At 38.8% G+C, this 12,148-nt stretch overlaps 1 protein-coding gene across 1 annotated transcript in view; it reads left to right on the top strand.

The window, feature by feature from the left end:
* Positions 1-11,631, top strand: part of SMARCA5 (SNF2 related chromatin remodeling ATPase 5) — a 65,612-nt gene extending 53,981 nt beyond the window's left edge. The window contains exons 15-24 of the mRNA XM_089670500.1: positions 4,378-4,526; positions 6,153-6,272; positions 7,229-7,339; positions 7,426-7,539; positions 7,624-7,746; positions 7,852-7,984; positions 9,681-9,799; positions 9,923-10,135; positions 10,274-10,384; positions 11,195-11,631. Coding sequence (XP_089526626.1) covers positions 4,378-4,526; positions 6,153-6,272; positions 7,229-7,339; positions 7,426-7,539; positions 7,624-7,746; positions 7,852-7,984; positions 9,681-9,799; positions 9,923-10,135; positions 10,274-10,384; positions 11,195-11,260 — 1,259 coding nt within the window. The 3' untranslated portion in view covers positions 11,261-11,631. The remainder of the gene's footprint in view (positions 1-4,377; positions 4,527-6,152; positions 6,273-7,228; positions 7,340-7,425; positions 7,540-7,623; positions 7,747-7,851; positions 7,985-9,680; positions 9,800-9,922; positions 10,136-10,273; positions 10,385-11,194) is intronic.
* Positions 11,632-12,148: the final 517 nt, after the last annotated feature.

Below are 12,148 nucleotides of genomic sequence, written 5' to 3'. Positions count from 1 at the left end.
AAAGTTATAGCGTTTACAAATGGCGGTATACATACTGGAATTTTTTTTTTTACTCGTAATGGCTGCGATCAGCGACTTATAACAGGACTGCAGTGGGCATTCTGACACTCGGGGAACTGACTTGGTGTCACTGACAATCCCCAATCACACCAATACAGTAATCAGTGCTAATAAAAAGCACTGACACTGTACTAATGGCACTGAGCAGGAAGGGGTTCTCATGTGTAGCGATCAAAGGTTAACTGTGTGCTGTTTCACTGTGCCGTGTGTATGCTTTACACTGTAAGTGCACTGCTTTGTATGGCTCTGCTATGCAGAGCCATACAAAGCAGTATACAGAAGCTGATAGGGTAGAGATCTGAGTTTTATACACAACTAAAATATATAGATCCTCCTGTGCTGCCACTACCCCCTAATGCGCAAGAGTTGCAGCAAGCACCCAACCGTGATCCAACCAGTGTAAATAAAATGATATTAAAACATGATACTGCGCTACTCAAAATAACCTCACAAAATGCGACTAAAAATAAATAGAAAATAAACACACCACAGAGCACTGAACTCGATACGTGATAACAACATAAGGTAAAAAACTAAAATGAAATGAAAACATGATACTATGCTACGCAAAATAACAATCTCACAAGATGCGACTAGAAATAAGATAAATGACATAAATAGGTAGTATTGATGTAATAAAATTCAGCAACACAGTGGATTATTTAAACTAACAGCAAAGTAACTAGTAGTGACAAAATAATTGAGTGAAATCGTATAATGTAAAGTCCCAATTAGTGCATAATACAATCTTCAATACACTGTGCATCCACCAGTGACCACTGCTTATGCTCCTCCACCAGCTAGCATGCGTGCTCACCTCCAACTCTGACCCATAAAGGGTCATACACGCTTCTAATGAATATGCTTTGTAAGAGATTAAGGGAGCATATGCAAAATATTAAAAAAAGGCTATCCGAAACAGTGTGTCTAAACATTTTGTCACCCATCATAACAAAGATCCCTATTTAATGTTTTGGGGGATTGGGAAGTTTGGAGAGGGAGTAACCAGATTCACACCTTAAGTCAGGTGGAATTGAGGTGGATCTTTAATATGCAAACCATGGCTCCTTTAGGACACAGTATTGAATTTGATTTAAATAGTTTCATTAGTGTTTATTAATTGGCACTTTCTCATGGTTTGTGAGTTTTTAGATCTCACTTACCATTAGTCTACTGTATTTTATGGTCTTGAGTAGTGATTTATTCATTTTTTCTGCCCACAGGGGTGTTATTTATTCTATTTAATATTTGTTTTCTTCTCATCTATAGAATTTTTTTTACATCAGTACTACTTATTTATGTCATTTATTGGTCAGTTATATGTATTGTTGGATTTACAGTTGGGTCCATATATACTTGGACACTTACATATTTTGGATGCTTACTTATATTTTTTGATCCTTTAGCCAAATAAATCAGAAAGCAATCTTGCATATTTTGTTAGTGGTTCTAAACCCTTACATATACCCAGTGAAGTGACTGTCCGGTGATATACAGGGATAAAACCAATCCTCCTACATAAATTGTACATACAGTTAGGTCCATATATATTTGGACACAGGCACAATTTTAAGTTTTTTCAGGTATTTACCAAAACATATTCCAGCTATAGTTATATAATGGTCATGGGCTGAAAGTGCACACTCTCAGGTTTAATTTGAGGGTATGTACATCCAAATTGGAGGAAGGGTTTAGGAATGAAAGCTCTTAAGAGCAGCCATCCCCCCCTTTTTCAAGGGACCAAAAGTAATTGGACAGTTGAATATAATCATAAATAAAATGTTCATTTTAATATTTTGTGGAGAATTTTTTACTGGCAATGACTGCCTGAAGTCTGGAACCCATGGACATTACCAAACACTGGGTTTCCTCCTCTCTGATGCTTTGCCAGGCTCTAACTGCAGCTGTCTTCAGTTGTTCTTTGTGGGTCTTTCTGCCTTAATTTTGCCTTCAGCATATGAAATGCATGCTCAGTTGGGTTGAGATCAGGTGATTGACTAGGCTATTGCAGAATATTCTACTTCTTTTCCATCAAAAGCTCCTGGGTTGCTTTTGCAGTGTGTTTTGGATCATTGTCCATCTATACTATGAAGCATCGTCCAATCAACTTTGCTGAATTTGGCTGAATCTGCGCTGACAGTATCTCTCTAAACACTGCAGAATTCATCCAGCTGCTTCTGTCTTTTGTCACATCATCAATAAACACTAATGATCCAGTGCCACTGGAAGCCATGCATGCCCATGCCATCACGCTGTCTCCACCATGTTTTACAGATGATTTTGTGTGCTTTGGTTCATGAGCTTTTCCAAGCCTTCTCCACGTTTCTTTTCTTCCTGTCATTCTGGTACAGATTTATTTTAGTTTCATCCGTCCAAAGAATGCTTTTGCAGAACTGGTCTGGCTTTTTTAGATGTGTTTTGGCAAAGTCTAATCTGGCTTTTCTATTCTTCAGGCTTATGTATGGTTTGCACCTTGTGGTGAACCCTCTGTATTTGCTCTCATGAAGTCTTCTCTTGATTGTAGACTTTGACAATGATATGCCCACCTCCTGGAGAGTGTCCTTTACTTGTCTGGATGTTGTGAATGGATTTTTCCTTTACCATATAGAGGATCCTGCGATCATCCACCACTGCTGTCTTCCATGGACTTCCATGCCTTTTTATATTGCTGAGATCACCAGTGCGTTCTTTCCTCAGAATGTACCAAACTGTTGATTTTTCCACTCCTAATGTTGCTGCTATCTCTCTGATGGATTTGTTTACTTTTTGAATCCTTACAATGGCCTGTTTCACTTGCATGAGCAATTCCTTTGAACACATGATGTAGGTTCATAGCAATAGATTCCAAATGCAAATACCACACTTAGAATCAACTCCAGACCTTTTACCTGCTTAATTGATGAAGATTTAACGAAGGAGTAGCCCACACCTGGCCATGACAAACCTTTCGATTCAACTGTCCAATTACTTTTGGTCCCTTTAAAAAGGGGGGGTGGCTACCATTCCTCCAATTTGAATGTACATACCCTCAAATTAAACCTGAGCGTGTGCACTTTCATCCCATATGCATTATATAACTATAGCTTCAGTATTTTTTGGTAAATACCTGAAAGAAACAAATTGTGCCTATGTCCAAATATATATGGACCAAACTGTATGTCATCACTAAGTTTTCCACTGTATGCTATTATTACTTACCTGGAACTGTAAAATCGTGTAGGTATGTGTGTGTATGTATATATATATGTGTATATATATATATATATATATAAAATATGTGTGTGTATATGATTTTGTACACCATTGCCGCCCTGTAGCAGTATTTCTGCTATAGGGTGGTGCAGGAGCGATTAACATTCATGCATTAGGCTGGCCACTTAGATGTAAGTGGCTTCAGCATTCTTTTTACATTTGTTTGATGAGAGAAATGTAGAGAGTAGGAAAAAATTGCCCAAAAAACAATGCAAAAAAGCAAGTGCAAAATAATGAAACTAGCAAGAGTATACTGATAAGGGCCTGCTTACATCTGTGGTGCAATTAACATGAACATAATGGTAATGCCCATTTAGTTAGGGCAACCCATTCATTTTATTGGGCTGCCTAATGCACCTAACACGGTGTATGCCCCATTTTAAACCACGGTAATGTGTTGTGGTATGCTGCAATTCAGTTGTATTCAAATGCCATTGGGCTGTAAAAGATGGAATTTGTGTGAATACTCTAGCAACATTATGGTATACTAATATGTACCCTACACTCAAGTACATTTTTTCTTGACACCAGGAATCCAGTTCTGGTGCATGAGGCTGGCAGTATCTAGAATGTGTGGATTTTAAGGTTTACTAACTCCTATGTACCCTTCATTCAGGCACTTAAACCTCACATGAGCCCGTTAGGGCCAGTTCACACTACAAAAATGCACTCCTTATACGTTTTTACTTACAGTTCACACCACACGCAGTTCCAATGCAGTTTTGATGCAGTTTGCCATGTTCCAGTATGGTTCCGTGCTGAAAAATGCAGCATGTTCTACGTTTTTTTTTTCTGCACTGGAAACTGACTAGAACTGACTGCATTAGTGTGAACCAGGGCCATTGAAATACATGGAAAACACTGTGCATGCATTTTTGATGCAGAAAAAAAGTGCATAGAACTGCATCTAGTGTGAGCTAGTCCTTAATCTTAATTGCTCCCCCCCCCCAACACTTAACCTACTAAAGTGATTCATTTTTACCTTTTCCTCCACTTTATTCAATTCTAAACTAAGAGGGCTAACCCCAATCACTTCTGATTGTATTTCCTTTCAATATATCACAGGCAGATTAGTGGACCAAAATTTAAATAAAATTGGAAAGGATGAAATGCTTCAGATGATTCGACATGGTGCCACGCATGTGTTTGCATCAAAGGATAGTGAAATCACTGAGGAAGATATTAACGCTATCTTGGAAAGAGGTGAAAAGAAGGTAAAGGACTTGAGTTTTGATGTTCTGGATGTGAATCTAATCTGGTGAGGAATCTTAATGGCCAAACTTGAATAACACACAGGCAGCATTTAAGAGAAGTCTGGCCAGAGTTTTTTTTCCCCATACTTCTCTTGTGGAGCACAGTAGTGCTTTTACTTTTGCACTCCTGTGACCCAGAGTTGTCTTATATCAGGCTATTGCTTGCTGTCAGCTGGCATCAGAGCCGTTCCAGGCTTTGGAAGGATCATATTGGTCAGGAGCCAGCTTCTCCAGTGACCACTGAAGGAGCAGTGTAGAGAGCAGTGACTAACAAAAGACTAAGAATTGAGTGATCAGTAGTCATTTGATCACTCAGCTCTAAGTCTTAGATGACATGGGACAGCTGTAGTATCACACCAGCTGTAGCATAAAAATGTGTTTTTGTTATGCTTTTTGCTCTTGGTACCGTCCACCTATGAGAATAAAACTCACTGGAAGATATGATTTATGATAGGTAAGTCATAACACTCCAAGTTTACAATTTCTCAGATATTCAAACCATATACCGTAGATGAACTTGAGTTTTATGAGTTAAACCTCTAAAAGCATCGGGATATGGCAGCTATAATAAAAGGCATGTGGTGCCATTAATTACTACTTGACAGATTGGCAACGTTAGCGTGATGATGTAGGTGTAGACCAGAGATGCCCTGATACCAGTTTTCAATTGGCGAGTATGCATACCGATGTGGTGCGATCTGCGTCAACACAAAATGTATGGACACAAATTACACTGCAAAGATTAACATGCGATTCCTGTCCAAATCGCATTCGGTTTACCCACTTCTCCTGTGTGAACCCAGGCTTGTCATATCCCTAGTTCACACAGGAGCGATGCGGGAAACTTTCCCTGCATGGATCCCAGGCTGAGCGGAGAGTGGTTATGTGGGGATGTATACCATGGAAGGCAGTTGCTCCATATTCTCAGCAGTAGGTGAGAAAAGCAGCGGGGATTTAAAATCCTAGTCACTTTTTTTTTCTTCTCCTTGCAGCAGTAATAGGTTGGGCTAGAGGGCTTTTGATTGGTCAGCACCATCACATGTATATTGAGAACATACTCTATTTAACCATCTTCTATCTTTCATAACTAACTTGACCATGTTTCACCATCTATATTAGGCCTAGAAGCAGAAATCTACCTGTTAGCTAAGGGTCTCATCACACAGTAGAAGAAAAAGTGTGTCACGAAACTTATCTGCACTTTCACACCTGCAAATCCTGTAGGGTTTCCATTTTTTTTGTCTAACCTGTATGTGTGTGTTATTTCTAAAAATGTTATATATATCTCATACACACACACACTGTGTGTATTATATATAATTTTGTGGTGAGTGCTGTCTTCATTATTTACTGTCGATTCACTATTGGGGAATGCTGTTAACTCATTAGGATTTTGGATTTAATAATTTGCATGGTTCTGGGATATTAGATTGATCAGCATTTTAGTATTATGATAAACAATTTAAGCTACAGTATGTTTACATTTAAGGACTAGCATGTACCCACTATGCGCCTTAGTGTTTTCTCAGTCAATGTATGATGTAGAGCACAGATTATTAAGTCTCCTTAATTCTGTTTTCCATCAAGACTGCAGAACTAAAAGAAAAGCTCTCAAATATGGGTGAGAGTTCATTGAGAAACTTCACTATGGATACAGAGTCCAGTGTATACAACTTTGAAGGTGAAGATTACAGAGAGAAGCAAAAGGTAACATTTATCTTATCAAATCATTTTGTAATCATATATGTCAAATTATGTAATTGCTTGTAGGCTAGGGTGGATAGATATAGTGCTAAAATGAATAAATGCTTAAAGCAGGATTTCATCCTCTTACTACTTGCTGTAAATCTCCCAACAACTCCCCCTTCCCCTTTTGAGAACTTCAGCCTCACTGCACATGTGTCTTAAACTCTACACCGCACATTTCCTAGAAAATGGCTGCCACACCAAGCATGCCCTACCTTGCGTCATCGGGCTTTTCTCAACCCGGAGGAGAAAACTGGCCTCCTGATGATGTAACATGAGAAGATGACAGCATAGCACCCAGAGTACTGAGACTGAACAGCAACTTTATTATAAGCTTACCTGTAGGTAAAATTAATAAACAGAGTTTACAATCACTGTGTCATTTCTGTCTGCTACTTTGTTCCTCTATCAGCAAGCATCATTTTCAACAAGTTTTCCTGACACCAAGAGAAGAATGGTGACGGGAGGGACTTCCAGTAGACTGACAGCCCCAGCTCTTTTCATGTGAGCTGTGGAGGGGGTTCTCTAATTAGCTCTCAGAGCTCTGCCTCCTGAGCTCTACAGTGTGTAATTTCAGCTCTCTGCCCCCTTTTTCCTGAACTCTGACAAGCTTTATAGAATCAGAACTTTGAACAGATGTAGAGAGAGGACTGCCGATATCTATGTACAACTTATGTAGGATGATTTGTTTCATCCCTGTGTATCAACGGACAGTCAATTCACTGGGTATATGTAAAGATTTACAACCACTTTAACCAAATATGCAACATTGCTTTCTGATTTATTTTTCTAGCTAAAGGATTAATAAATATAAGTATAATAAATGCTTGTGTAAATTTCCATTTTAGTGTGTTTATTTGCATTCATCAGATGAATAGTACTTGGTTACATTTTATTTAATCTATATTTCATTACAGATGGCATTTACAGAGTGGATTGAACCGCCGAAACGTGAAAGAAAAGCCAATTATGCTGTGGATGCATACTTTAGGGAAGCACTTCGTGTTAGTGAACCAAAAATACCAAAAGTAAGTGAGTTTTATGGCTGTTCATTTGAGAAGAGGCAGTATAGAAAGCAAGAGAGAATATTTATTTTAAACTTGTTTTTTATTAGGCTCCTCGCCCACCAAAACAGCCAAATGTTCAGGATTTTCAGTTCTTTCCTCCAAGATTGTTTGAGTTATTGGAAAAGGAAATTCTGTACTATAGAAAAACAATTGGTTACAAGGTATGGATTTAAACGTTTGTGACTTATTATAGCTGCTTTGATTTGATCGACTGTGTTGCCAAATCCTGTACTTTACATCCCTAGGTCCCACGCAATCCTGATTTACCTAATGCAGCCCAGGCACAAAAGGAGGAACAGTTAAAGATTGATGAAGCAGAGCCACTTAATGATGAGGAGCTTGAAGAAAAGGAAAAATTGCTGACACAGGTTTGGCTGAATAAAGTTTTATGTCAAAGTACGAGACCAAACTTTCTTACATTTGGATTTTATGCACTACTCATGCTAATTGCATGCTCTGCATTTCTCTAACAGGGCTTTACCAATTGGAACAAAAGAGACTTTAACCAGTTTATCAAAGCTAATGAAAAATGGGGACGAGATGACATTGAAAATATTGCTCGTGAAGTTGAAGGCAAAACTCCAGATGATGTAATGGAGTATTCAGGCAAGTGTCCCATCTTGTACAAATGTATCCTTGTCTTTTTTACAAATGCATCCTCTTGTGAGGAGGTAATCTTTAATAGACCTTTTTTAGAACAGAGAATTGGTATTCAACCTGTTGGTCGATTTGCACTGCAGGTGCTTTGATTTATTAAGCCCTGATCAGAAGTTTTGTAGCTTGGATACAGCATAGTATGCTTTTATGCGCATTGAATGTTATTTTTTTTTTTCCTATTATCTGCTTCTAGGCTTGTTTACATTATTTAGAGATAAAGTAGAACAATACAAACATGCATGAGAAAACTTTGGGACACTTCACAAAATGAAATTCACAATTTATTGTACATTTCACACCTTAAAGTGAACTTTAGTACAGCTGTTAACCTGTCAGAGGTGGTTGCCATCTCCAGACTTGAAGAAGCTGGGCTTGTTCCCTACTGTGTTGATAGGTGCCACTCAAGGCTCCACCAGGTCCTCTTGAATGGCAAACCTCTAGGAGTGCCGACAAGGATAGGGCTCATCCCAGCAAAAAACATCCAGTATGGAAAGGAAGTCCTAAAAGTAGCACATCACTGCAAAACCCTGTGAGGTGGTGTATTACAGCCTCAGCTTGGGCTCCAGCCAGGCCATGCCCTCAACACGTTTCACTCCGCCCCCAGAGCTTAATCATGGGGATAAGTGCCAGGGCGGAGTGAAACACGGGGTGATGAACCCTACAAAATGACCTTCCGCAGGCCACTGGTGTGAATGTCTCTGACCAAATAATCAGAAACAGACTTCATGAGGGTGGCCTGAGGGCCCGATGTCCTTAAGTGGGCCCTGTGCCCAGTACCATAGAGCTTGATTGACATTTGCCATTGAACACCAGAATTGGCTAGTCTGCCACTGGCACGCCCTGTGCTTTTCACAGATGATAGCAGTTTCTCCCTGAGCACATGTGACAGACCTGAAAGGGTCTGGAGAAGCCATGAAGAACGTTATGCTGCCTGTAACATCGTTCATCATGATCGTTTTGGTGATGGGTCAGTGATGGTCTGGGGAGGCATATCCATAGAGGGATGCACAGACCTCTACAGGCTAGACAATGGCACCCTGACTGCCTTTAGGTATCAGGATGAAATCCTTGGGCCCATTATCAGACCCTACGCTGGTGCAGTGGGTCCTGGGTGCACAACAATGCCCAGCCTCATGTGGTGAGAGTAGTATGCAGGCAGTTCCTGGAGGATGAAGGAACTGATACCATTGAATGACCCCCACGCTCTCCTTACCTAAATCCAAATCTCTGGGATATCATTTTTCGGTCTATGTGATGCTGCAGGTTGTGCCCTAGACTGTCCAGGAGCTCAGTGATGCCCTGGTCCAAATCTGGGAGGAAATTCCACTGAACACCATCTGTCGTTTCATTAGGAGCATGCCCCGATGTTGTCAGGCATGCATACGTGGGGGGCCATACAAACTACTGAGTACCATTTTGAGTTGCTGCAATGAAATTTCAGCAAAATGGACTAGCCTGCTGCGTCATTTTTTCACTTTGATTTTTGAGGGGTGTCTTTGAATTCAGTCCTCTAGGTTGAGAATTTTCATTTCCATCAAACGATGGGGCAACCTTCTATTATAGATACATAGATCTAGATGTATATAATTTTTTTGCTAATGTGTGCATCATGCATTAAACTTTTTTTTTTTTTTCATTTACTTAGCTGTCTTTTGGGAAAGATGTAACGAACTTCAGGATATTGAAAAAATAATGGCTCAAATAGAAAGAGGAGAAGCCCGCATACAGAGGAGAATAAGTATCAAGAAAGCTCTGGATACGAAGGTAATTAATGTGAAGGAATATCTGCTTTTGCGTTTTATTTTTCTTGCACTAATGCTGTTCTGATTTAAGTATTCCGCAACACTACAAATGTTTGGGTTTTTTTCTTTCTTTTTAAATTTCTAGATTGGTCGCTACAAAGCACCTTTTCATCAGCTAAGGATATCATATGGCACAAATAAAGGAAAGAACTACACAGAAGAGGAAGACCGATTTTTAATATGCATGCTACACAAACTTGGTTTTGATAAAGAAAATGTATACGATGAACTCAGGCAGTGTATTCGTAACTCTCCACAATTTAGATTCGACTGGTTTCTGAAATCAAGAACTGCAATGGTAGGCAATGTGTCACTTTTTAGAAATAGCAGCCATATTTTCATAACAATCTTTTTCCTTAATAGTTGTGATTGTAAGTATGATTTTAGCACAAAAGTTGCATTTCATCTTAACCGGGTTGCTCCTTTTTCTCCTTAGGAACTGCAAAGAAGATGTAATACTTTAATCACATTGATTGAACGGGAGAACTTAGAGTTAGAAGAGAAAGAGAAAGCAGAGAAAAAGAAACGTGGACCAAAGCCTTCTTCGGTAAGACTTTAAACTAATATCCTTGTAAATAAAATCCATGTATTCTCATATTTGTCTTGTATTATTCTTGTTATGCCTTTATGAATAGGCATGTATTTTAGGTAGTACAAGTCTTTTAAAAACATGGCTATTCTTTGACAGTGACCATTCTTTTGGAAACTTTCATATCTAAGTTTGATGTTACTTGCCCATAATCAATGCTGCCTAAAAAGACAAAAACTTGGCATGTCACTGGCATCTAAGCAGCATTTCAAAATGCTTTTAGAAAAGACGACATCTGTGATTGTGACAAAACTGCACATGTTTAGCTGAGAAATAGAGGGGGTGGGCGACACTAGTGTAGTGAAGCATTTCTTGACTTGTTCCCCCTGGAATAGGTAGCATGTGGCATTTGGAGCACAAGATAATAGGCATTTCCATGCCTTGTGAAGAATGTTGTAAAATTATGACTGAGATTTTATTGAGACACGTATGGTTGTAGATGCAATCACCCTAAGCTGTACATTTATTGTAAACACCCACTGCAGAAATATAAGGTGTTGATGACAACTTTTTTTTTTTTTTCCTGAACTGGGGCTTCAGTTTACGTTGGGATTAGGTGTAGAGTAGAGGAAAGTTTGAATTGTCTCTAGGAGAAAATGAAGAGCATTAACTGCAAATATTTCATAGTTCTGGAAATGATGATCCTAATATAGAATATTTAAGAAATGGTATGCATTTCTTGTATCACCATGCTTTTAGGATTTATTGAAGTTTTTTTTAAATCTATCCCAGAAACCTGACACTTGCATATCTAATTTTATTTTACAGGCACAGAAGCGGAAATTGGAGGGCGCTCCTGATGGCAGGGGAAGAAAGAAAAAGCTTAAGCTTTGAAGTGTGTGTTTTGTAATCAATAAATTCCAGAAGTAGTTCTTTCTTTACGGGTCTTCATAAGATGTACTGTACACTGATCAGCTATTATGTCATTCAAAGACATCAGGTTCATCTGTTTGAGCTAGGAACATAGTACTTTATTGTAGGTAGTTCTCCTTTTTTAAATAAAACAGCTGTGCTGGACATTTTTTACCATTACCATTTGAAGTAATAAAATTAGGCTTCGTTAAATGGTATTGTTAATGTGTTTTTTCTCCCTTTGTTGAAACATAAGATGTAAATTAAAAGACCGTTTTTGTATTTTCTTTGGAATAATACCTACGACACAATTTTGTAATATTCATTTAATACATATCTAATTTGTTCATAAATATTTGCTTGTGTGTGTTTTTGCCCACCTTTTTTTTTTTATTTTTTTTTTTGTTATGGCATTCCCAGAGATGGTCACTCAGCAATGATGTAAACCTTACTGGCTTTGATATTGCAGATCTCATTGCATCTACAGTGCCATACAAGTACCCTAGTAAACTGAAGAAGAGTTTTAATGGATACAAGTGGCCTCATTCACTTGTACAGCACACTCTTGCCCCTCTCAAATGCAGCGCATGGTAGACTGCTTATCAGAGGGTAGTAGAGCAGAGGCTGTAAGGCATTCAGGAGGCGATACGGCTGCCACAATTCTGTTAAAGTGCATGCTTGTTGTGCCAACAAGTATGTGTTAGGAATGAATGCAATAATCTTTGTAATCTGTTCAGTTGGATATTTTACACTATATGTTACATTAATACAATGTGTTCATTTTGAATTGGCTGGCAATTCCCCTTGATGCTGACAAAAACGTACTTGAACGGTTTTGTTTTTTAAGCACACCACCACACATACAGATGG

The sequence above is a fragment of the Staurois parvus genome, unplaced genomic scaffold, assembly GCF_062004578.1.
Source record: "Staurois parvus isolate SC_StPar_1 unplaced genomic scaffold, SC_StPar_1.0 ptg000090l, whole genome shotgun sequence".
Classification (NCBI taxonomy): domain Eukaryota; kingdom Metazoa; phylum Chordata; class Amphibia; order Anura; family Ranidae; genus Staurois; species Staurois parvus.
The sequence above is the reverse complement of the archived record's forward strand: the minus strand, read 5'-3'. Positions and strand labels throughout refer to the sequence as shown.